The 27,278-nt window shown below is 40.6% G+C and overlaps 1 protein-coding gene across 44 annotated transcripts in view; it reads left to right on the top strand.

Moving 5' to 3' along the window:
- The window catches only part of Ank2 (ankyrin 2), a 313,942-nt gene that overhangs the window by 222,519 nt on the left and 64,145 nt on the right, over nucleotides 1–27,278 (top strand). For 38 of the 44 annotated variants that reach the window (XM_076574948.1, XM_076574943.1, XM_042279861.2 and 35 more), the window contains 6 exons: nucleotides 24–221; nucleotides 5,081–5,179; nucleotides 6,212–6,310; nucleotides 9,567–9,665; nucleotides 10,598–10,696; nucleotides 21,483–21,555. In XM_076574948.1, coding sequence (XP_076431063.1) covers nucleotides 24–221; nucleotides 5,081–5,179; nucleotides 6,212–6,310; nucleotides 9,567–9,665; nucleotides 10,598–10,696; nucleotides 21,483–21,555 — 667 coding nt within the window. Of the gene's footprint in view, nucleotides 1–23; nucleotides 222–5,080; nucleotides 5,180–6,211; nucleotides 6,311–9,566; nucleotides 9,666–10,108; nucleotides 10,239–10,597; nucleotides 10,697–21,482; nucleotides 21,556–23,032; nucleotides 23,087–27,278 lie in introns of those variants that run through there. The other 6 variants (XM_042279845.2, XM_076574942.1, XM_042279844.2 and 3 more) reach the window with 2 other exon arrangements.

The following is a 27,278-nucleotide window of genomic DNA, read 5'->3' as shown; positions in this document are numbered from 1 at the left end:
CCATCTTTTTGTTTCTGTTGTAGAATGGTTATACTCCTTTACACATTGCTGCCAAGAAGAATCAGATGCAGATAGCTTCCACGCTACTGAACTATGGAGCTGAGACCAGCACTGTGACGAAGCAAGGTGTCACTCCACTGCATCTGGCCTCACAAGAGGGGCACACAGATATGGTCACCTTGCTTCTAGAAAAAGGAGCCAATATCCACATGTCAACCAAGGTATTGTTTTCTAGACTCTGGCTTCAATGAAGTCCACTAGAGAAATTTAAAATTAAAATGGAAACTAAACAAAGATTATTTGGAACAAAAAAAGGTGTATGTGTGTGTGTGTGTGTGTGTGTGTGTGTGTGTGTGTGTGTGCGCGTGCACGCGTGCGCACACATGCAAAGGAAACAGGGCTTGTCAGAAACCCCAAGATTGCAAGGAAGGCAAAATTATGAGAGCTAGAAGGCCAGGGGATGGTGCCAATGGTTCCCGTGGGTTCGCTTTCTATAAGCCTGCATTGTGGGGCTTCTCTTCTCCAGTTAGTTTTATTATCTCTCTGTGCTGCCCTGCATTTTCAGGTTCTTAGTTCTGTGTGAGCATCTCAAGAAGCTCGCACATAGTCCCCAGGAGTTAAGATCACTGCACTTCAGCAGCCACATTGCCCTGTTTTCTGCTGGTTGTGATTGCAAATCGCAGTAAGAAAGTGGCTAGGGAGCCAGGGACAGAGACAGACAAGAGAGTGGTTCCAACTGGAGGCTGGGCTTCTGCAGGTGAACCTGACCTAGCATGTCATGTCTACCACCCAAGCCAAACAGCATTACTTTTATGTAGTGACCTGAGAACTTAGTGAAATACAGATTGTTAAGCCACCTTCAGCCTACCTTAGGGTAGTGGCTTTGATTAGAAATAATTTTTAGAGAAAGCCCTACAGTAATTTTCGTTTCCCCCCAGTGAATAGCTTTTGTAGATGACCATATTAACTATAATAGTCAAGGATATAAAGGTAAAATCATTCAAACATGAAAATGTATGCCTACTACATATATATAAGATTTAATTACTTATATCAACCTGGAGCCACCTGCTGAGAGACTGAAAATTACAGTCTGCACTTATTAACCAACCATTTGAGTCTCTTGGTGCTTTTTGTCCATACCATGTGATTGGGCAAGATTTAAAAAAAAAACCTTCCTAGGATTTTCCACAAATACTATGCTTTCAACATGTGACTGGTAAATTAACCAGTACTTTTGGAACATCAAGTTCAAATTGGCTTACTAACATTTAACCAGGGTTCTATGGCGTGCACTCTTTAGAAGAACTGTGATACGGGTAGATTGGCTCAACTGCATCTAGATCTCTGGTCCCTGTCTTTATCACTCAGAAGTGACCCATCGTATTCTTCAAGTTGGTGTTGAAAGTCCTTTTTTATCAAAAGTCCTCCCAGATCCTTTCTTAAAGTGTAATGAGAACTTTATAAAGAATAAGAGTTTGAACTGGCTATGGTTCTGGAGGCTGAGAAGTCCAACAGGATGGCACCAGCACCTCTTTGGCATCTGGTGAGGTTTTTCTTGTTACATAATGATGCAATGAAGAGCATCACAAATAGGAAATGGGCGCTTTGCCCTCATAGACTCCTAGAATTCTAAGTCCACCCAGTGACACCAACTTCAAGTAGCATCAATATGTGAATTTGGAGATTTAGTTTTGCCTTGAAATTTTGTCAGATATGTTTAAACCACAACATGGAGCTAGTATAGTCTTCCCAGACTTGCATTTTAAAAAGAGTATACATAAAATCTAATAGTGAAAGCTAATATCATCCAGACAATAGGGAAAGTCTGACCACATTTAAATCCTGCCTTTCAGGTGGTCATTTGCCCAGCTGGGGAAATCCTGACCCTGAGATACAAAATATTTAATATCAGTTTATAAAGGGGGCATGCAATTGTTTATTGTCTACCTAAAAATATATTCATTTGAAAACAATCAGGAGAAACTTATTTAAACATTAAGTACCATCTTGAATAGATTAAAATCTTTTTATATATGATATTTTATTAATGCTTTAAGAATGTCATACAGTGTATTTTGGTCATATTCATCCATCATTTTTCTCCCATTATTTCCCCCTCCTCCAACCCCTTCTAATCTCTTGTCTTCTTTAAAAATAAAATAACCCTTGGAGTCCAATTTGTGCTGTGTACATAAACTCATGGGTGTGGCACCATGCACTGGTGGCAGTTGACCTACCAGTGATCATACTCCCAAACGGAAACCAGCTTACCCATCCCCAGAAGCTATAAACTGTCCATACCTCCTCAGTCAGGGGCTTGTGAGCCCCTCTTCTCGTTCCATGCTAGAATATTGGCTAGCTACACCTTGTGTAGGTCTTGTGCTAGCAACCCCAGCTGCTGTGAGTTCATGAGGACAACAGACCTGTCATCTCCAGAAGACATTGCTTTGCTCTGCTCCTGTCCAACATCTGGCTCTTACAATCTTTTTGTCCCTTCCTCCATGACGGTCCCTGAGTCTTGGAGATGGGGATGATATCAATGTCCTTTTTGTGGCTGAGCAATCCACAGATACTTATTCTGTGTACTTTAACCAGTTATAATTTTCTATGTTAACCACTATCCATTACATGAAGAAGTTTCTGTGGTGAGATCAGAAAGCTGCACTTATAAATAGGTAGATATCTGATATCATGTCCATTTAGCCAAGTAAGTGGTAGATTCACTCCTGGGGCCTGTGAGCTAACCCCACCCAGCCCCAGGTTCTTAGCTAGATTTCCAGCACCAAGTATGCATGTTTTATCCTATGGACTGAGCCTGAAATCTATTCATAAAGCAATTGGTGAGCTTGGTAACACTTGTACCACTGTTGCATCATGGGCATATCTAATCAAGCCACTCATTATTGTGGTTCACAGGTTCACAACTGGCTGAGATGACTTTTGATAACTCATCCCAACCCCCAGCAGACTACCTAGCACTTTTCAGTACTATGAAAACTAGCTAACATGGAGGAGGCTTCCTGGCCAGTAGCAACTTGATTTTCTCATGTACTGTGACAAAGTGTCTTCAGGATAGGGTCTTATCATCAAGTTCTGATGATCAATCAAGATAAATTTCCTGTATTGGTTAGAGTGTCTTCAGGTCAGCTCTGACCAACAACCCAAAGAGAAACATTCCAGACAGTACATGAAACTAATCACACAATGCTTCTGAAGGTATGGTTTTTAATTTTCAAAATATATAAAGTGGATTTACTCTGCTCTCTTTGATGGTATCCTTTTCAATGTATTACTACTTGCTTTCAAAGAATAAGCAGCTAGCTAGCAAATATTTAAGGAGCTTTTTAACTTGCATACAGTCATGAAGAAAATTATTCAGTTTTGGAGGATCCTGACTTTGAAGCCAACTTGGGCTAGCAACTCTCCCTCAAGAAAACACAAGAAAAAAAATCAACTTGAGGAAGGTTTTTTTTTTTTTGGCTTCTGTTTTTTGCTTATATTCAGATTATTAAGTATCCTTTGTTTTGTCTTAATATTAAGACTTTTATGCTGTAGGATTAAATAATATTTGTTCATAAATGACAGAATTTTAATGCAAAAAAGATTTCTTTCTCAGGCTGATGTTTTAAGTAACTCACAGATGAGCTCAGCTAGCTCAAGAATTAATAAGCACCAAGCCCTCAGATGAAAGCCCCCTGTAGCGTCATAGGATGATCTTCTCTCTATATGTGCCACCCATGTTTCCCATGGTCAGAGTGGCTGTGAATTTCTGGTAATAGTGCCATGCTGGAAGCAATGGTGTTTGAAGACCATGCTCAGTTTTCTCAGCCTCAATGGTAGTGGGGAGAACGGGAGAATGAGCCTTCCAGCCATGGTCAACAGGGCTAGCCAATCAGCCAGGATGCTAACTGACGTTGAGCAAGGTAGAAACATAGCTAGGTTTGGTGGCATAGGCTTGTATTCCCAGCTACTGAGAGGCTCTGGAGACTCATAAACTCAAAACCTGCTTGAGCTATTAAGTGAATCTACAGCTAGTCTGGGCCCCTTAGTGAGACCTTGTTTTATCATCAAAGGTAAAAAGGGAACTGGGGTTGTGACTCATTAGTGAAGTATTTGCATGCTATGCCTGAAGCCCTAGGTGCAATCACCAGTACTCACTGAAAACAGCAGAAGATGGAAAATACCAAGGATATTGGAGTGCTAGTTGGAAGAGTGGAAGATGAGCATGGATATACTCTAAGCTAGACTGTAGGCTCTCCATAAGCAGACACTTGGCTCACAGCTATGTCCAAGTTGTGTGAGTTGTTCCTAGTGTAACAAAAGTACTCAAAAATTTCCTACTAAAATTATATTTGATACCCTTAAATCCTAGATTTGCTCGAGGGAGCTAATATGTAGTGAGGCTGCTAGGGTGTAGCATTGGCTGGAAAAACTTCTTCTACCCTCTCTGTTCCATAATATTTTTTATTCATGACTGTACCTTATCCATATAGTCAAATCAACACATTGATTACTGGATACCCAAAGGGTATACTCCCCAACCCCCGCCCTAAAATTGGTCAAGTTTTACAGTGCTATGTAAATGACAGGATTATTTTTAAAAATTTACCATCTAAAAGACAACCTCTACCCTCCAAAATAAACTGAGTGCTGGAAAAAATATTCTGAGCTTTCTTCCAGTAATTCAATATATTTTAAACATTAATATGATACTTTATTGATTATTGCCAAAGTTATAAAGCTGCAGCACTATTTGTTTGGTCCATTAATTTAAGTAAATAAGTGGACTCATGAGGAGGTGTAAGTAGGTTTGAAACGAATATTATTTGGAAGCTTATTAGCTAAACTGTTTTAAAGACTAAAATCATAAATATCAAATACAGAAAATGTAGTTTGCTGCAGAGAATATATCTTGGTTGAAAACTGGTGTTTACTCTAAGGGTTTGTCTGACATGTGAGAAGATGAGATGTTTGGAGAGAGGCCATATGTTTTTCAAACTCCTTTCAAGACAGGACCCTGTAGGTGACAGTGTGCTTCCCTCTCTGATGTGTTCCCTTGCTTCTCTTCTCGCTTCAGAGTGGGCTCACGTCCTTGCACCTTGCAGCCCAAGAAGATAAAGTGAACGTTGCCGACATTCTCACCAAACATGGGGCTGACCAGGATGCCTCCACGAAGGTATGGCGGATCTCTGCGCAATGCTGTCGTCAGTTCTGGTTTGCCTGATTCTGGGTTGGCCTTGTTCAGGGCAGCTCAGGCCCGGGGTCCCTCTTTTTAAAAGTTCATTCTCAAGGATAAACCTCATGCTTCCCTGTGTCTGCCCGAATCAGATCGGAGTGGAGACAATGGCCTCAGGACTCACCCTAAGATTCCAGTTCTGCAGGCTGTCGCCCACCCTCTCACTTCAGCCTTAACTTCTGCGTCTGCCTCAGTGTTTTGCCCCTGTCCTTGTTCTGCCTCTTGCCATTGGTCTTGAGGAGGACTGGTTCTCTGTGCTATTGTTTTCTTTTTGTTGTTGTTGTTGTTTTTTTAGTATCACTTAGTACTTAGATAATGAGTTGTAATAATTTTCACTCCTTCATCTAAACATGCTCCTCTCCAGCTCTCCTGCCTTCTCTTTGTGTGGGGACCAATGAGTTTAATCACTTACTTATCTGAACATAGGTAGAAGTTATTCCATGAAGTGAGGACAGTTTATCTCGAGCTACACTACTAAAGACATTGACACTCTCCCCAGACAAGTGCTAATGTTGACAGCCCCTCTGGGAGGGATGGGGGCCTCATGGGCTCCCCCTCTCATTCAGGGTAAAATATGGATGGGCCCAATCTTGTGCACGTTTTGTGCAGCTACAGCAGCTCAGTGAGATTATGAGTGCAATGGGTATCTCATGTCCGGAAGACATCTCTTTTTTGCACATCTTCCCATTCTTCCTACCACCTTTCGCTCAGCTCCACCTACTTCTACTTCGAGAGTCTTCTCCCGCCCATGGACAGAGCCTATCATTTTGCACTTGTCAGTTATTATAGCTGAGTGAAGTCACCTGTGTGTCTTGTCGCCCTTGCTGATGTAAAGTTCTGTGTGGTTAGCGACCGCTCATCCTATATCCAAAGGATACCATGTACAGTAACTGAAACCTTACCTTTGCTGATTAACTACTAGAAGTATAATACTTGTACTTAATTTGTTAATACTAATATGTGTCATTACAGCTTGGTTACACTCCTTTAATCGTGGCCTGTCACTATGGAAATGTGAAAATGGTCAACTTTCTTCTGAAACAGGGAGCAAATGTCAATGCAAAAACCAAGGTAAAAATATATGCTCTTTTTTTCCTTCTTGGTAATCAAATGAATTCTGCCCAGCATACAATCAGGACCCTCTACAACAGCTACAAATTAATTTTTTTGGTTTAAATTTAATTTTGCTTTCTCGACCTTCCAAAGAAATTTTGAAGAAGCAGTGTAGTTTTCTGATTGTTTAGGGCTTTCCATTCTGATAAACCTTTGATGGCCATGGAGGTCAGCTTCAGAACTGCTTGTGTTATAAAATTAAAACAGCGTTGGCTTATCAATTTACTGCAGGATACAGTGATCCTCAGAGACCATCCTGAAGCCCTGCCAGACTTCCTCTACTGTTTGGGCCCTTGGTCCCATCCCCAAACCCATATCTCCTCCTGTGGAAATACAGACCTGCACAGTTCACACTGCATATATCCCATTTTAAATAAACTGTCTCAGTGGTAAGGCTTAGAGACAAAAGTGTCAAATGCCTGGGTTGTAAGTTCTTGAGGATAACTCAGAGATGACATGTCCCTAACATTTCTGCATAATGTAGGTCAAAGGTCCAATTTAGACAGTGCAGGTCAGAGTATCACCAATATCTCAGTGCACATAGATTGGTCCAAGTTCAAGGGAAAAGCATGGTGTAACTGCTGCACTTGATGGATGGTATAACTTTGCGACTCATTGCCACAGAGAAATGTGGCATGGTGTGTTTGAGTTCACACATCAGGAAGACCTGCCACAGATCAGGTGCATTCACAAAAGAACATTCAGGGGTTTCAGAGCCATCATTTCAAGATGGCATTAATTAGAAATCAATACTAGATGTTTTATAAATCAGTGTTTTTTCTTCTGTCCTCTTAGAAACAGAAACAGAATCATTTTTGTGCAAAAGCAGGTTCATAGACTAATTTAAAAAATACTGTATTTTGAAAACTGTAAATAGTACTATAACACTTAAGATTCAAACTTCCAGTCTTGCCCTATGATGGCCATTGTGTAGTTTCTGACCTCCACAGTCCTATGAAACTTTCATTGGTGGGTATTGAAGAGTTTCCCTATGACTCCTCAGGCTGTAGTTCCTAGCGCCCTCCTTTGTTGAGCTGGTTCATACACATAGTCACAACCGACAGAAATGTACAAATGCACCATGCAACGAGACACCGGCAGTATTAGCAAAGATTGATGTGGTTTCATGAGTGTTTGCCCACCGAGATGGTTTTAATATTTAGATGCCAAGTACTGTATTATATTGTCTGGGCCTCTGTGGAATTAGATCTGCACCAGACAAACATCTGATTAAGATAAAAACAAAATCTCCTTTGAACGTTTTAGGGATGTGAACTATATAGTTTTTACTGTGACTTTTGTGGCCGTTTATTTCAGTGCAGTAGACAGATGCCTGTCTTCATAGGCAATCTGTTAATAAGTTCTTCAGAATTTTTTCCACATGGAATGATACCCTTGCAGAAGGAATTATATTTTCTTCCTAATGTTTTATGTGTAACCGTAGTTACTAAAGAATTGTTTAATTGCTTTTAGAATGTATACTGCCTTTACTCCATAACTGCTTATAAAACTTTGTGTAAAGATTAAGAAATGTAAACTTTAAAAAATGAAATCATTATTTGCTTAGAATTATAATGAAACCCTGTCATATTAGATTGAAACAGACTGGACTTGTGAAAAGGGTTTAAACTCTAGTACAAAATGGAAATTTCTTTGATCAGACATACTGCAAAGATACAAAGATTGTCTATGAGGAAATGACTCGTCTTGCTAGCATTTTCATACAATCCTTATGAGCTACGCATATCTTCATGGAGAACTTATTTGGTCCTTCTTAAAGCATAGAGCTTCAGACACTTCTGTATTATGAGTGAGAAAAATGGAAGTGTGAGGGATTTGGAGCATTGCTCATCCTCAGTAGCAGGGTAGATTTGAGTCTGGTGTGCCAATGGCTTAGAGAGTCACATAAACGTCAAGCCAATGTCAATATAAAGTTATAGACCTTCTCAAACTTCTGGTGAATATTTTCACTCATCATAGCTTCAGGTGAAGGTTAGATTAAATCACACCCAGGGATCGTTTTTCCAGACCATAGAGGTATATATCTGGTATATATATATATATATATATATATATATATATATATATATATATATATACCACTCAAAAGTTACAGCTTGGGCTCTGATACAGATAAATAAATATTTTTTCCCAGGGAATTGCCAGTTAGCTGCTGATTTCCATGATCTTCTGTATAGAAAGTAAACCTAGAGTGATTGTGGAGAAATTGATTAACCCTGTTATTTTCAGTTTCATGGTTTCTGAAATGGGGAGAACAATATTCATTTATGAATCATTTGTTCACTATTCATTTAGTGAACTATTATTTACAAAATCCCTTTCATATACTAAACACTACAAGTCATTTCAGAGTGAGCATGAAGATTACAAGAGACATCACTCTAAGGTCCAGCATCTAGCACACAATGAATGCCCAGGGAATGACTCCCATTCCACCATCAAGAAATCCAGTAAAAATTCTGAGTTAATATGAATACATAACTAATATGTGCTACCTCTGTCAACTACGACAGTTCTGCACAAGACTGGCCTCATACTAATCCTAACAGCGAGTCCTTCCAAGTCAGGGGCTTTCATCTCCATGATAGTTTTGATCACACTGTCAAAATTCTAGTTTTTAAAGACACATTTTATTGGGGCAGGGCATTGGGCTTCCAGTGAAGTTTTCTACTCTAAAGTTTATGCGTGCAGTCTTTTAGAACCAAAGCCAGCTCCTGAGTTAAGCATGAGATTCAATTCTCTTTCATTGTTGTAGATCTTCTAAAACTAACTTCAAGGGTTGTTAGGATAGTCATGATGAACAGTGGCCTGTGTGGCCCTCGGAGCCTTCAGCTCAGCATCAACTCACTCTTCATCTTTCCTAAGGAAATAGGTCACAGCTCTCTTGTTCTTTCCCATTTTAAATCTACTCTCTATGTCAGCATTTTAAATGTCAATTGGTTAAAATACAATGACAGTTATAAATTAGAATCTGTTTATCTCATGTTTCATAATCTAGTCTCTCCTTGTTTAGTCCGCCATACGGTGTGAGGGAGTGTTTGTTGCTGAGAAATGGGTTGCTGGGAAAATTGTGCTCCAAATAAACAATGAGGTGCTTGGTGGGTCAGCCGTAAATAAGACAAGTGAAGTAAGAGTGAAGACTAACCTAATTCTCTTCTTTCTCTCTGCAAATCGGCGCCCTCGTGGTCCACAGAATGGCTACACACCTTTGCACCAAGCTGCCCAACAGGGACACACACACATCATTAACGTCCTGCTCCAGCACGGGGCCAAGCCAAATGCCACCACTGCGGTAAGGAGGCTTGTGGCCCTTCCCGGGTCTTTTTTCTTCCTCCTCTCTTGCCCTGGTGTCCGATTGTCAGAGACTAAGTGTGACACATCCTCCTCAAACAAACTCCCAGCCTGCGGAAAGCCCCACACTTCGGGAAAATCCTTTCTAGAAGTCTGTGATTTCTGGGGAGTGCTTGCCTTGCTGGGAAGGAAGTCAGCTGGGTCTCTGGGGAGTAGGGGCCTCCACTTGGGCTGCTGGCAGGGCTTTGCTTACAGCTGGCTCTCAGATGTGAGTGCCTATTCCCCCCCCCCCCCCCCCCCCGCCCCAGCCCCCACCCTTCCTCCCTGTCTTCTTAACGGGGCCCAGTTTCTGAGCTGCTGGCTTAGAACTGCCTCATTGGGATGTGGAGCCATTGAAATGTAAACTAAGCGGTGTAATTAAACAAACGGGGTCCCCAGTGGCCTGGGACGGAGGCGGCTGGAATTGCTGGCTTGTGTACTCCTTGCAGCTCTGGAGCTCCTGCAGAGCAGAAGCTAAATCTGTCCCTGGGTCCCTATGGTAGCGTCTTACCTGCAGCAGATGGCCTGACCCTTGGTGAGCAGTGAGTGGACCAGGTTCTAATTTTGGCAGGCCCCGTCCTCGGTCCCAGAGGCGGCTTTAGATGGCCCGCGCAGCATTGGGAGCTGCTTGACAACCTCAGGGTTAAAGCATCGAGTGCTTCTGATTAAAAAGCACAGGCAGATGCAAGCTTGTTGTGTTACCATGGTGACCTGGGCTATAGTCTACAGAAGTTACCAAGACAGATTTAGATGTAATGGTAAAAACTAGTGATTTTCCTGAGCTGTGCCTTGTTTTGGAAGGAAGTGCTGGCTCATGCCGAGCTAAGAGTGAGCTCATTGGCTCACAAGGCAATCCTCCCTAGCCTTTCTCACTCTTTCCCTCTTTCTCTTCAGAATGGTAACACAGCCCTGGCGATTGCTAAGCGGCTGGGCTACATCTCCGTGGTTGACACCCTGAAGGTTGTGACTGAAGAGGTCACCACCACCACCACGGTGAGTACCGGCTGGCGACTGATCTGCTCCTGTCCTCTTGGTTTTCCCGCCACGTACTTTTCGCTCAGCGTTTGCAGGTTCTGTGTTGAACTTCTTTTGTTGAATGCCTTGTAGAATAGACTGAGGAATATGCAGCTATAAATGCGTTTACCCACGGATACAGGGTTTCTGTCTTTAACTCATTGTAATAGCAAATCAAGCATATGAATACAGCCTTATAACTGCAGAAAAGTACCTCTTCCCTATGATTTTTTTGTCTCTGGTTCCTCTGCTTCTTTGCTCTAGTTGTGTGTGACACCTACTGCCTGCAGAAAGGTATCACATTCTGCAGGCAACCTGAACTTGGCCTAGAGCTCAGGCAGCCTCTCAGAAGAGAACCTGTCTAAGTTAAATGCACTTCTAAAGACAACAAAGCATCCTTAAATTTCTTCTTTTCCTTCTTATGTCTGATGATTTTTTTAGAATAAAAAGAAAATTGCAGGTGTTCAGTGTGTGCCTAAAATCCTTTCCTTCCAACTGCTTTAAAATGCCTAATGCTTCTTGAGGAGGGACCAGTAATAATAGTCATTGTCCTTTGCCAGAGAAAATCCCGAGAGCAAACCCTGACAGTGATACATCCTAATCTCTGCATAGGCTCCGTGGAGGAGTTTTTAAACTCTAATTTCAGCATGAGTTCTATGAACAATGGCATTTTAATTTCTCTCGGTAAAGCAGAGAAACAGCAAAACCTGAGATGTTCCATGGAAACAGTAAAACCACAAATCAACAAATAAAGTATTCGGAATAAGGTTCTAGTGACCGCTTCAAGCTCGAACTGCTACATACAGTGTTTGGGAACGCTGGGTTCTGTTAATAGATGGGAGGGAAGAGAAAGGAATTTTGTTTTATAGGCTGACGGAAAGTCCCTGTTGACAGCCATTGAGGTAGATGGAATACAGTGGATGTGACATGCAGTTTTAAATAGAGCGGCCTATGAATGATTAATGAGCTGCCCCATATCGACTGCACTTTTGATGGGAGGCCGCTGCACCGCTCGATTTTCCCGCAGACCCAGCTCCTTTAGCCAGCTCACACAGGAGTCTCAAAGAGATGCAGTATAGATTTGATCAACTAGATGCGAGAAAAAGTCTTGCCAATGTTTATCACCCTATTTACCTGTCATCGTATAAGGCCAAGGCCTTTCTTAAAAAATTATAATCTATTTAAACATTTTAAATCAATTCATGAAAAATGTCCATCCTTCGGTCATGTCTTGCAATACTATGGTGTATGTTTCCATTATGTGATATTCAAATGAAGATAAGTGTGTCTATCCCCTCAAACCTTCATTTCCTTGTGGTGAGAACATTTAAAGTCTTTCCGTATGGCTGAATCTTAGTTCCTTTAAAAAAAATAATGATTTTTGTAACAGGAAGGTCTTCATATGAAGACCTCCACAGTTGTATCACCTCAGAACAGCATGACCTCACAAGGGCTTGAGTGACAAGGTTGGCTGAGCATGGGTGCTGTTGGAGTCCTGGTTTTTTGTTAACTTTTTCCTCACTGAGAATCACGGGTCTGTATTTTTACTGAATTGCCACTAGATGGCGAGCTTGTGGCTCTTTTCCTCTCCTGGCCCTACTTTCTCTCATTCATTTTTGCTAAGTAACATTTCTTCTTGACTGAAGGGAAGATGTGTGGGGCCCCTGTGCCACATGCTGAAGAGCATCTGTGGTTCAAACAGCTCTTCTGCACATGTGTAGCGGAGGGGAGAAGAGAGCTGTGACCAGAGGAAATACATTTTTTTTTGTACATCAACAACATTGTGAAACTTACACATCTCCTTTCTAAGATTTCTAGTGCATAAATGTCTAGTGCAAAAATCTAGAGCAAGCAATTTTAAACACAAAGGTCTGTACTTTAAAACAGAGGCCCCTAGCATTCCTTCATTTGTCTCTAAATGTTCTATTTACTAGGATGGAAAGTGGCTCAGGGGCTAACACACTTGCCTTGCCAGTGCGAGAGTCTAAGTTTGGACCCCCAGAACCACATAATGGGAATGCACATCTGAAATTGCCCTCATGTGGTAAGAGAGGAGGTAGAGGCAGGAGAATTCCCAGAAGCTGGAGGGCCAGCTAGTGTGGGTTTCACAGCAGCCAACAGTGAGATCCTATCTCAAAACAAGGTGGAAAGTCAAGAGTGACAATCCTAGGCTGCCCTCTCACCTTCTGACATGCACCTTGGTGTGTATGCTCTGCATTCACTCTGGTGAAACACACACACACACACACACACACACACACACACACACACACACACACACACGCTGATTTTTAAAAATTCCTGTTTACTGTCTCTAAGTAAGCTGGCAGATGGCTTGTCAGAAACCAGATATACAGGGAGGGAATGGAAGGTCTTTTCTCTGATGGTTAGCTCTAATACAAGGGACTTATTTTTAGAATATTTTATGAGCTTTTGTTTTTTATTAATATTTCATCATATTTTATTCACTACTATATTATTATTTATGTTCATTTTAAATAGTTTGAGCATTATTTGAAAAAACTCACCCATTTAGAATTCAAATTTCTAGGTGAAAAATCCAATAAATCATAAATAACACATAGAATGTCAGATTTCAGCTACAGTATGTCATTCACATTAAATAAACCACCATTCCCCACAATCCCCTTTATCTAGAGGGGTAGTGTTAGTGGTGTCATGGGTTGTTGTTGTTTTATTTGTATTTTGCTCACATGTTTGTCTTTGCCTGGTGTCCACAGAGGGCATCAGATCCCCTGGAACTGGAGTTACAATTGGTTGTTGGACATTATGTGGGTGCTGGGAATTGGACCCAGATCCTCTGGAAGAGCAGCCAATGCTCTTAACCCCTGAGCCATCTCTCATCTCAATGGCTACATGTTTCAATTCTGCTTTATCTTTATTTTCTGATTCTCCTAATTGGCTCCTAATAGAACTGTGAGTTTGTTTTGAGACATGGAATTTTGAGCTAAAAGGTATGGATGCATTCTCTTCTAGTGTGGAAATCTTCATACAGTATACTTCACTTTGGGAAATGATGTTCAGTCATTTTTTTCTCCATAGGGTGCTATTTGTAATATCACAAATAACTAATATGTAAGATTAGTAATGTGCTAGCTTTGGAGGACACATCTGGAATTTGGTTTAGGGTGCTGGATCACAAAGCCCACTTTCCTAACCATTCCACTGTAATCAATCTCGGTTTTGCTGAAAAGTAGCTTAAGCAGAATTTTGTGAAAGAATTATTCCTGCCTCGTTATCAACTGAAAAATACCACACAAGAAGTATACTTTATTGATTTCAGTGGGCATGTCCTAAAGTTTACTGATTAACCAAAACCAAAACAAACAAATAAAAGCCAGCACTATGGTGATAGCATGCAGTGCAAGGCATTTTATACTGAGGCAAAGGGAATAACGTTTCACAGGATGAGGTTTACCATTAAATGCTGCCATTGAGTTATCGCTGCACAAGTGATGGGCTCATTTCCCATCCACTGCATTTATAGGGTGTGCCACTTGTACAGCCTTATGAGTTCTCTTGAAGAATAGAAACTTCTTTCCCAAATTCTTTACCCCAAAGCATGAATGAAGGCATTGTGAGAGAGCAGATCGAGGCAGTGGATTGTAAGGGAGAGGCTGGTGCGGCTGCTATTGCCCAGACACTGTGGAATCGTGGCTTGTTTCCCTAACCTTGGCTTTTCTAAATTTGCACTGAGAGTTGCCGCAGGGGAGGCGAGACAGCTCAGCATTGTCTTAGGATGAAGTCTCTGTGTGTTTGCCAGAATGGCCATCAGAGTGCTGGGGGCATATTCCCAACAGCAATAGCCAACAGCCCTAGTCTATTAAGATTGGAAGAACTATGAAAAATGACTCATTCCCCCACCTGTCAGTCTGCCATCATCAGCTAATTTTTTATTAGTGGTGTAATTTTAAAGTAATGTATTATATGGCAAATAATCGTTGCTGAGAAGAACATAAATTGCTTAATAAATTATCCAAAATTACCACACATAAATCATATTAGATATGTTATCCTTTACTCATTAGGAAGGTTTTTTTTAAACAATAAAGAAAATGTAAAATCTAAGTCCTAAATTTGATTTGATACCATGTCTATTAAAGGAATCAATCATCAAAATGAAAATACAATGAATATAGATAATGTCTTTTGACACCGTCTGGTCACCATTTTCTTCTATGAATATAGTTCCTTGATGAGCTGACTAAATTGTCATCTTTGCATAAACACTGTCAATAATCATGGTGTGTGTATGTGCTTTATAATATCTAGATAACCCTTAGTGGGGCTGAAGAGATGGCCTGGTGGTTAGCACTTGCTACCCACATGGCAGTTCACAACTGCCTGTAGCCCCAGTTCCAGTGGATCTGAAATCCCCTTCTTGCCTACATAGGCTCCAGGCATGCGAGTAGTGGAACTACCTGAAGGCAGACATTCATACACATTATAAATGAAGAAATCCTTTTCAAAAGCTTATATAACACTTATGCATTCTGTGTGTTTTCTTAAAGAAACATACAGAGTATAGAACCCTTAAATTTTTCTGATATATTTTTTCCAAATTGTTTATAATTATCTCACCCACACCTAATTGGAGAGCAGTTATTTGGGGGGGACACATCTTTGTTGGAACTTCTCAGAGTACTCACCTTTGTCTATGGGAAAAACAAAAGCAATTATACACTCAATATTTTATGTAGTTACAAAAGTCCTATTGACAAATATGATTGACATTAACAAAACAAGTGTAGCCTGCAAGTGTCCTGATGACAGCTGACGGGTGAGGATGTGTAGCTGGAGAGCTTCTCTCTGGGTCCCGCCGAGCCCCAGCAGTCTGACAGCCCACTTGCCACGTGACTCGTGGCTTACCGGCATCTTCACATGCTGCTTGTCATGGCGGCGGCTGGCAGTGTCTTCCTCCGCCTTCCAGTTCTCTCAATTCTCCTCTCTGTTAGTACTGCCTATACTTCCTGCCTGGCCACTGGCCAATCAGTGTTTTATTTATTGACCAATCAGAGCAAATTGACACACAGACCATCCCACAGCACTTCCCCTTTTCTTTCTTTCTTTCTTTCTTTCTTTCTTTCTTTCTTTCTTTCTTTCTTTCTTTCTTTCTTTCTTTCTTTTAAAGAGGAAGGTTTTAACTTTTACACATCTCCAAAGCCAGCTTGGTATATTTAGGAATTTGGGCATAGCTTCTCTTACTACTTCCTGCTGGAGGGGGCCACTGTATCTTATGGGGACACAAAGAAAATTTTAGGATTATGGAGTAGTCCGTGAGGGTGTATCATCTGAGCCAGCTGCCTTGAAACAGTTATGGATGTTGGATTATCTGGGCCTTGGTGTCATCAGAGACCTTTCAGGGGGTCTTGGCTGGTCAAACCTGATGTATGTTAATCTGGAATAAATCCATAGCCTCTGGCTTTCTGTGGAAACAAAAGCAGAGCCTCCTTTCCAAAGCAACATATCCTTACATCCAAATTTTGAAGTCAAGGTACCTTTAAAATATACATATTAGTTTAACTCAACATCTTTTATGATCCAATGTTTTTCTTCAGTTATGAATATCAAAGAGAACATACTCCAGATTCTCTGTGTGATAGCCATCTTTACGTGGCTTATTTTTTATATTACATTAAACCGATTGCTTTAAACTGCAGCATTCTAAGCCTGAAACAGTGCTGTGGCTGCTGGCTCGGCCCACTTTAGCTTCCCAACATGGTGGTGGTACATTTTCTACCAGCTCTGGGAGCCACCAACTCTCAGAAATAGTGGGTCTATGCTTCTATCAAAGCAGTGTGTAGCCCAGAAACCTCTTTTTGTTTTGTACTTGCAAAGGCTAAATCCACCACGCAGCTTAACATGCCACTTGCAGAGGCCTCATTCCTGCTATACTGCAGGTCGAGTGCACATGCCAGGAACCTGCCATAGTAGATAATAGCTCAAACATGCAGGCTGCCGCTAGCTTGAAAGAGACAACTAGGAACTGTTTTTAGCTCCATTTTAGAATCTTTTTACTCAGGTTTTAGGTGGAAACTCTTGCCAGCACATTGGGCGCCATTTGTAGCTGGAGAGCTTCTCTCTGGGTCCCGCCGAGCCCCAGCGGTCCAACAGCCCAGGCATCTTCACATGTCATGGCGGTGGCTGGCAGTGTCTCCCTCCACCTTCCTGTTCTCTCAATTCTCCTCTCTGTTAGTACCACCTATACTTCCTGCCTGGCCACTGGCCAATCAGTGTTTTATTTATTGACCAATCAGAGCAATTTTACATACAGACCATCCCACAGCAAGAGTGTTGAAAGGTGACATAATGGTCAAGATCATTGGTGGTGCTGTGACGGCTTGGGAAGGGTATGAATAAAGGGAGCGATTGGCTCCGGGTGGGATGTTGACTAAGGGGGTCAGTTAAGCATGCAGTTTCCCACCCCACCCCCCCACACACAGGGAAAACCAGATATTATCCACTATTTATAAAACATAAAACATAAAGCTTATATTTAATTTATATGCTTTCCCATATTATGATGAATAACTCATCCTCTGACTTAATTATATCTCATTAATCTTGTGTATAGTATACTCCTTATTTAACTTTTAAAGTAGTTTCAGATCTTGACCATGACATCTTAGATTCTACAGCAAAAAGGGAAGTACATAAGCATTGAATTATAGCTTTGTTTTCCATATATTGTTCAAATGCAGTTGTTTAAACAAACTATGTTTCAGTAACTAAATATCTTAAGAATATTTCATTTAAAAAGAAAATTACATATTGTATCTAATTACATCCCTCATGAGTAGGAAGATTTGTTTGTTATTCATTCAACAAACATTTACTGATACCCTGTGAAGGTTGGGCAAACATCAAATTCAAATACATGCTCCATATTGCATTGTACATTGAGGGCATTCTGAGTATTACTCAGGGAGGCATCTGTGAGCAAAATGATCATTGTGTGCTGCTGTTTATCCTGCCATATACATTTTCTCATATAACAGCATTTAATCCCAAACAAAGCAGCCTGGCTATTCATTCTAGCAAGTACAAAGAAAGTATGCTCACTCTACCAGCATCTAAGAATGGACAACAGGCTGCCACGCAGTTATGTACTCTCAAGTGGAGACACATCTTCATGTAGAAAGAGTTGACATGAAAAGCAACTACTCTAGAACATTTTCATATGAAGCAGACTTCCTGGTTTGTCTACTACAACAGACATAGTCACATTATTAAATTGTTTTATTTACATTTAGATACTTATTGAAAATGTTTCAGAAAAGTGTAACAGGATATGCTATAGTATGGCGGTCTCTCTAAGGCTAAAAATGAGCCTCAAGTTGAGTTGTATGATATAACAAAAATGGAACTTTTTCCCCAGAGACTAGGTCTCACTGTATAGCTCTGGCTGTCCTGGAACTCACTATATAGACCAGGTTGGCCTCAAACTAAATGTGGATTTTTTTTAAAAAAAAAAAAAATACTCTTAGCTGGACCCTAGCTCCAGGATGCAGATTTATTTTTATTCTGTGTTGAGACTCAAGCAGCAGTGTTTGTGTGAGTGTGTGCACATGCGCCTGTGTGTGTGTGTGTGTGTGTGTGTGTGTGTGTGTGTGTGTGTGCATTTAAAGGCCAGAAGTCCATACATCTAGTGTCTTCCTCCATCACTGTCTGTCTTAGGTTTTCAGGCAGGATCTCATTAAACTTGGAGCTCATTGCTTTAGCTAGTCTGACTGGCCAGTGAGCTCCAGGGATCTCCCTGTTTTCCCAGCTCTGGTGTGACAACTATGTGCACTTGTACCTGGTTTTTACATGGGGGCCAGGGGTCTGATGTTGATGCAGCAGGCATTTTACCATCTGAGCCACATTTTCAGCTCAGAGTATCAATCATTTAAAAATACTTTTAGTGCCTCTAATGTGCCGCTAGAGTTGAATTCTACGATATGTAGATTATAATTTAACTGAGCTAAATTTATAACTCAAATTTGAAATACTGAAATAATAATAAAGGTGTATTATAAAGGTCCTTTTAAATCTGTTCCTTTCACAAATGTTTATCTGCTCCCTAGTCTTTGTGAGATCTCCCTCCTGCAGCATTTAGTTTGCTTCCACTGAGTCAAAACCTGTGGTCTTACATCCGCATCCCCAGGGACATGCAGGCAAGTTGGATTTATTAACGTGGCCTTCAGTTGTGCTGTCACTTGCACACCACAAGATTCTCTAGACTTTTACTCTCCGCCTTGTCTTTAAACAAAGATGCCACTCAAAAGGAAATCTGTTTTGTCACTTGGTGAATTTTAAGTGTATGTTAACACAATTTCATAGCATCAAATCTTTAATATATGTATGTGAGAGGCACCTTCTCTGCTTCAGGCTCTATGGCAACACTCTGCCACTGAAACGGCTCCCACTCTTCTGTGGGAGGTAGATAAATAGATGAGCCATACACAGTTCTGTGTGTAATATACGTAACCGAGTTAAATAAATAAAGTTATTGTCGGAACATCAGGAAGTATTTCTCTGTGGAAATCACATCTGACAGTCCAAGCCAAGTGCTTGATAAAGAAAGGACTGTGTAGAAACTCTCCATAGCATAAGAGGCAGGACCCATGTGACAGTGAAACAAACGATCCAGCATGGGGTTAGCAGGGACCTGGGTGTGAGGCCTTCACGCCTGTCCCTGTTTGCTGCCTCACAATAGGTCTTCTGAGACATTTTATTTAGTTTTGTTCTGAAAACAAACAAAGCAAGTCCACTAAAAAACAGTCGGTGAGAGGCTTGTGCATTACCATGTTGTGACTGAATCAGTCTCGTCGCTCTTAGCACAAATCTAGTATATCCTCTCAGAGTTACTGGCAATCTGTGGGAGGCCTCTTCTGCTTTGGGAAAGAGCCTGTGACAGCCATTGTACTCCTTGAAACAAATTTTTATTACCTGTAAAGCAAAGCTCAGAAGTCTAGACAGCCGACTCCTTGTCCTTTAGTGTTTCAGCTGAGGGTTTACCTATTATGTCAAGAGTTTAGTCTTCTAGCGTTCTCACAATGGCCAACTGGTACACTCAAAGCACTTTAAATGTAGGAATTAGAGGTATAAATTTGAGGCTTGATGAGCTTGAGGCAATATTTAAAGCTGTGAGGTTTCCTTTTTATACATGTCTTTCATTTTTAAACTGATACCATAGTACACATTTATGGTGGACAATGTGATGACTTGAGATGCATATACACTGTGAAAATAGCTAGATGAACAAATTAGCCCACCACCCCTTTATACACTTATCATTTGTGTGGGAGCGTGATGAGAATATCTAAATTCTAGAAAAATTCGAGTTATACTTGGACAATGTAGCTCAGTTAATATGAGGCTTTCCTAGCATGCACAGGGCCCTGGCATGCACACAACCCCCAATACCTCTCAAACAAGCTATGCTGGGGCACACCTGGAATCCAGGCACTTGGGAGGTGAGGCTAGAAGGGCTGGAAGTACAAGGATGTCTTTGCATATAGCAAATGTGTGAGTCTGAGTTTGAGGCCGGCTTGGGGCACATGCCACTGTCTCAGAAAAATAATAGAGAAGAGAAAATTTCAAGTGTACAGTACACTGCGGTATTGGTGCCATGCCTTTCTTGAACTTCTTCTCCATTTGACTGACATCTTGTATTCTTTGAGAACCAGCCCACCCCTCCCCGCTTGCCTGGAGCCAGCCACTAGTAACCATGATTCTACTGTCTGTTTCTATGATTTGGACTTTTAAACAACTTCCCCGATTAGTGAATTCATATGATATTTGTCTCTCTGTGCCTGACTTTTGTTCACTTTGAAAATCACTGTGGTGTGTTTGGGGTATAATTGTCATGTTGTTCCATGCTGCACACATGACAAACGTTTTGGAGGCCCTTCACTCCTAAAATGAAGGTAACTTTTAATTACAACCATCAGTTATTCCAGCTGATGTGTATTGAGTCCTATCCTATTCCAAGGAATGTTCTCAGAGTTACTGTATTAATATTCATTACAATTTTATGAAACCCTGGTCTGTAGTTTTTCAACAAGGAAACTGAGGCATAGCTAGGCTGAGAGACTTGCTGAGGTCTTGCAGCTGAGTCTAGAACTGGAAGCCATGCAGCCAGATGAGAGCCTGGTCTCTCAACTTTTTATTCTGTACCAGGAATGAAATCACTGGATTTGGCCACTCTGGGAGCACCGTAGAAGGCCAATAAGCAATAAACCATAACTGTAGACTGTGAATACTATAAAGATGACTAATTCTCTACTGCTGGCCCTCTAACCCCTGACAACACATGTCACATATAATGTATGTGGCCTACATTGTTTACAGCATCTTTCTGAGGGCTTTGCTTTTAACACATTGCATGTTTATTACTTCATTGTAAAGTTTTTCTGGAAACATCACTTAGTTCATTTTAGAGACATCTTGAAGACATTAGTTTGCTTTTTCAATATGACTAATTACTAACGCCATTACTAAAGACTTCATTTTTCACATGGGAACTAGCAGTAATGAATCTTCTCTTGTCCAACGTTCCTGGAGTCATTGGGCATTTATCTTCAGAATGGACAAAGGAGTTATCACAAAAGAGAGTAGGTTTCCAAAATGCTCATGTGGATAAGATGGGGGTGTTTGGGGTCCGATAGCTTGCTGCTGCTGTAGAGTGTGGCACCTCTGTGACTCCATGTTTTGTTTGATTTTATTTTTAACTTTGTAACTAATGATTTTGTCTTTCCAGACTATCACAGAAAAACACAAGCTGAATGTTCCTGAGACGATGACGGAGGTCCTTGATGTTTCTGATGAGGAGGGTAAGTCTTCCCTGTGGTCTGTTGTGACAGCTGCCAGGTTTCTACATTAGGAAACTAAAGTGTCCTTAGAGATAAAGGTGGTAGGTCTGACGACAGCCTCCTCATATTGAAAACCCAGTCACCAACCATAGTCTACTGTATTTCTTCTTGCCAGTGAAGGAGTAGGCAAGTCTGGTCTACCTACTTTTTCCCATTATTATCTTTAATCTCTGATAACTAATAAGACTAGGGAATGAGAAAGAAACTTGAAATTATCCATGTCCTAAAAGAGCTGTCAGATATAATAGTCATTACTAACACTTACACTAATTATAGCAAAACATTTCATATTCAAATGCCGCGAAAGACTTTAAAATGTTCTTCATTAGCGGTATATTAAGAATTCTCTGCTGTCTGGTTAGTAGAAATGTACAGAATATTTATCAAACCCAGAAGAAAAGATCCTTAGAAAAGGCATCAAAGGACCTCAGCACAAAATAGTCCAGTCCCAACATGAGTAAGTCATTCTTCATGCCAGGAAAGAAATGTACTTTCAAAATGGCTTTAGAGTTGATAAAAATTATCTAGATCAGTGGTCCTCAACCTTCCTAATTCTGTGACCCTTTAATATAGTGCCTCATGTTGTGGTGACCCTCAACCATAAAATTATTTCACTGCTATTTCATAGCTGTGATTTTGGTACTGTTATGAATCATAATGTAAATATGTGATATGCAGGATATCTCATACATGATTTCCAAAGGAGTTGCAACCCAAGGGTTAAGAACTGCTGATCTAGACAGTGCATTTCAAAGTCATGATAAAGATTGTTTTCCTTAAACGTGTGCTAGGAACTTCTGGGGGCAGAGGTGAGACGCCATGCTTAACACAGAGAGGTTCTTTTTTTTTTTTTTTTTTAGTTCCCCAGTGACTTTTCTTTGTTCCAAAAATTTTAATTTCCCTGTATTGTTTCTTCCAAATTAAAAAAGTCTACTACCCTAAGATCACAGAATTACCACATAGAGTTTGCAAGCTTCAATAGCAAAACCAACATATGAGATTTAAAAGCTTATTGCCATGTATGTGTACATGGAAAATTCATGCATGCCTTTGTAAAATCATTGCCACCAAGGCGGTGCTAGGCTTGATAGCAATAGACTCCATAGAAAATGTTAAATATGTTTTTAGGTTCCTTGGCACGAAATCTCAAGGCCAAGCTTTACGTTCTTAAGTCTTATTTGGACCCGGTTTATTTTGTTATTGGCAATCGGCGCTGAGCTGTGTCAGTTTGCATAAGAATTATGACAAGAGTGGACAAATGTTGGATCAATGTATCATGATGAGTAATTTTAAAAGTACTGCCAAAGGCTGTCATTCTGAGTGTTTATTATAAGTCTGAGCTGTGTTCTAGTATCTACCAGCTGAGTTTGAGCATCTGTATATGCACCCCATGTTTCCATGGGATTTTCTTGCTCATTTTCATTCATATGTCGTTCAGCTCTTAAACAGTTTGGTGACCACTTTATTGATGGGGAAACGCTTAGTGATTCAGGTACCATTCAAGGGACTCAGAGTGATTGCTTTCCTTTGCTTTTAAGTTTTCTTAACCACATAGAAGCAACTTGTTAATTCTTAAGTCTTTGTGCTTGATACTAATGTTTCTTTTGAAACAGCTTGTATAATGTGGGTAGAATTGTGCATGTGTGCTTTTGATGTGTGCCTTGGATTAACTTGTAAGTTTAAAGCTGTGATTTGCTTATTCTGGTAATAATTGAGCAACTGTTATGAAGACCAACTAATCAAAATTACCCTTTGGGGTACATTATAAGACTGTTTCCCCAGAGGAGTATCTATTTTTTTAGGGTAAAGACTTTTTTTGTTTTTGTTTTTTTTTTTTGTTTTTTGTTTTTTTTTTTTTTGTTTTTTGAGATAGGGTTTCTCTGTGTAGTTTTGGTGCCTGTCCTGGATCTTGCTCTGTAGATCAGACTGGCCTCGAACTCACAGAGATCCACCTGGCTCTACCTCCCAAGTGCTGGGATTAAAGGCGTGCACCACCACCTCCCGGCTAGGATAGAGATTTTAAGGAAAAGTAATTCTTTGGTAACTTAATAATAAGGTTAGCATTGCGTATTAGTTACTATCTATACTTTCAACTAAGATGACTTGAGGTGAATGCTCACATTACTCTTCATAGATGAGGCAAAAAATATATTAAATTACACGCCAGGTATGGTAGCATGTACCTGTGGTCATGGTTGCTCAGGAGGCACAGGCTGGATGATAACTTGAAGGCGGACGTTAAAGTCAGCGTGGGCTGGGTATGGTGGTATACACCTTTAGTCCCAGTACTCAGGTGGTGGAGGCATGTAGTTCTCTGTGAGTTTGAGGCCAGCCTGGTCTATGTAGTGAGTTCCAGGATAGCCAGGGCTGTGCTATGTAGAGAGGATCTGTCTTTTTTTTTTTTTTTTTAAAGTCAGCTTTAGGAATGCAGTGGGACCCTCTTTTAAAAACAAATATGTAATTAGGAGTCATACTGTGATTGTTATTTAAAAGATAGTCAAGAGTAGAGGTAAGTCATTATAATAAAGAAGGATCTGTAAATATCATTCGGGGAGGGGAGGGCTAGTGGTGAGGAGATTGTCCAGTGTTTAAGTGCACTTGCTCTCTTAACAAAGGACCCAAGTATACCTAGCCCTCATGTCAGGCTGCTCAACCACGTGTAACTCCAGCTCCAGTGCATCTTATGCCTTCTTCTGGTCTCCTTGCGCAACTATGTATTCACACACACACACACACACACACACACACACACACACACACACGCACACACACACACACAAATAAATAAATAAATAAATATTTTTAAAAGCCACTCAGTGTAAACTTGGCATTTAGGGGGAAAATGAATGGCATAAAATATTCTATGTGATATGCAGTTTCCAGAGATGATGTGGTATCACTTCATAGCAAGTTTATTACATGAAAACCCAGTGTATAAATTAGATACATTTGATTTCAAAACAGGTCACTATTTTAAAAATAATTGGTAAAACGACTTAATACTTAATGCAATTAAAGTATTTACCGTGGAATTTCTAGAAACTTCATTTGTAAGACTCTCATATCTGCCCAATATATAAAATGAGATGTAGATATATAACTTTTAAAATTAAAACGGTTAAACAGTGACATTTGTTAGTGATAAAAACTCTTGATTTGAGAGGAATATTGATTAGTGAGCAAGAACATCTGTGATAAGAGAAATGTTTTATTTTTAGAAATAACCAAAAATGTAACAGCATTTTACTGCCAGCAGGGAGGGAATTCAAGTATCATAAATTTTATATAAATGATATATTTGAGTTGTGCAAAGTCACTTTTTATGCAAAGAGTCGGTATAACATTGGTTGACCTGCACTTCTAACTCTTTAACCTTTTGTGCTGTTAAATGTTTTCATGGAACCTGCTGTCATCTCCATGGACACAGTGCAGCCACGTGTTTAGAAGGTGTTAGCTAATGCCCATTCTCTATAGCATCTACTGGTGGTAACAATGTACAGACACCGAAGGGTATTTAAGATGAGTTTAGATGCCTGCTCCAGCTAACTTGGTATGTGGTAAAGCAGTGGGCATTATCCTCCTGTGAATCCAAACCACAGCTGATGAATACGATATTATGATGAGGAGAGCTCTATAGTTCCCATCATGGGGGAATACAAGGCGAACACAGGGCCTGCCTTCAACAAGCATATCCGAAGAGTAATGCACGAAGAACTGTAGGAGAGGGCACAATGCCATCAGTTTTCATGCCTGCTTGATGACATCTAGAGCTGGGGCCACCCACATAATCTGATGCATTTGTCAAAAGTGAGAGCTGAATCCGAGGGTAGCCCAGGCTTTAAGGAGTAGAGAAAGATGAGTGTAGGGGTCTCGATGTAGGAAAAGTGCAGCAGAGTGCCAGTGAGTGGGGCAAATAATTCAGTCACTCACTCTGTTGCACAACAACTATGGGGTTAGTAGTTGTGCAGCATCTGAATTCTTATCTGATTCTAGAGAATTAGAATATCATAAAGATTTCAACTGATGATTCAAGAAATCTGCTGTTATAAATATTAATCCGGGAGTGGTCCACAGGAAGAGGATGTTGTATTGGGAACCGGAAGAAGTCAAGTATCTGGGAGTAGAGGAAGAATTTACTGAGTATGATGGCAAGTGCAAATGGCTTACCTTTGAGATTCATCCAGCATTAGTGAGCAGCTCCTGTATACTTCTCCACAAGTGCCCTGGATCCACATGATCCAGCAGACAGGAGAACTTGAGAATGGCAGAGGGTTGAGAGGAAAAATGGGGAAACCAGTTTCATCTCTTACGTGCTCCCCTTCATGAACACTTAGCCCCCTTCCCATTTCAGCTTGCCCCATAGTTCAGTAGCAAGGGCAAGGGCAGGGGTTCAATGACAGTCCAGAGAGTCTCTTTGTCTGAGCATCACAGAGGTTATCAAGACAGGTGACCCACACCATTTAACCTTAATTTATCTCCATGGTTTTTTTTTTTTTATATCTATGTTCCTGGCATGGCTGATGTACCAGTCACCCTCTGTGAAATCTTGTAGCTTCCAGATAACCAAAACCAATCTTACTTTAAAAACAAAACAAACAAACAAACAAACAAAAAAACACTGCAGTATGAGCCTGGTGGTGGTGGCACACACCTTTAATCCCAGCACTGGGGAGCCAGAGGCAGGTGAATCTCTGTGAGTTCAAGGCCAGACTGGTCTACAAAGCGAGTTCCAGGACAGCCAGGGCTGTTACAAAAAGAAACCCTGTCTCAGGACGGGGTTGAGGGGGAGGGAGGAACAAAAAACAAAACCAAACAAAAAACTCCAACAACAACATAAAACAAAACTACAGTATGCTGATGCCTTACAATTAGTGGGAAGGAACTGCCCCAAAAGTGTCTGGAAAATCTGGAGAATACAACAAAAAAAGTGAACTCATTAACCCGAGAGTCATTATTTTATTAAATGAATAATCTATAATTTAGGAAGACATTGTTCTAAGCACATGAAACAACAAGGAAACCCTCATCGAGTTTGTTATCTGTTGCAGGAAAATAGTTGGGTTTGACCTTTCTATACCAGGTATGTTAATAAAAGAAAGTACGTCAGTATACAATTATTCTGTAATAGCTAAGTCATGTGGAATAGACCTTCTGGAGCTGGAGCAATGGCTCAGCAATTAAGAGCCCTTAACCATTTCCAGAGGACCTGGGTTTGATTCCCAGTACCCACATGGTGGCTCACAAACATCCATAAACTCAGTTTCAGTGGATCCAGCAGCTACACATGTACATATACATGCATGAAAACAAAACATTCATACCCATTAAATAAACAAACAAACAAATAAACACATAAATATTAAAAAAGACCTTCAACTCTCCCATCTCCCTGACTAAAAGTATGGAGACAGCTGTACTACTGGCTCATAGAGAGTTTGTAGAGAAGTTTGTTGACAGGGGATTAAGTAGATAAGATGTGTTATGTTTTCTCACATGCTAAACATGAGGGTCTTACAGAAAACTCAGGTGCAGAATTCTTAGAGGAGATTGAAATATGGATGTGGAGTTTGACAAGGATCTGAGATGGATCCAGTTGTATGGATCCATTATATGTAGTTTATGAGATCCTTGAATTTTTAATAATGTGTGGTAAATGGGACATAGCAGAGGGCATGTAGGAATAG

The sequence above is a fragment of the Peromyscus maniculatus genome, chromosome 6 (genome assembly GCF_049852395.1).
Source record: "Peromyscus maniculatus bairdii isolate BWxNUB_F1_BW_parent chromosome 6, HU_Pman_BW_mat_3.1, whole genome shotgun sequence".
Classification (NCBI taxonomy): Eukaryota; Metazoa; Chordata; class Mammalia; order Rodentia; family Cricetidae; genus Peromyscus; species Peromyscus maniculatus.
Note: the sequence above shows the minus strand (reverse complement) of the source record. Positions and strands in the feature narration are given on the sequence as shown.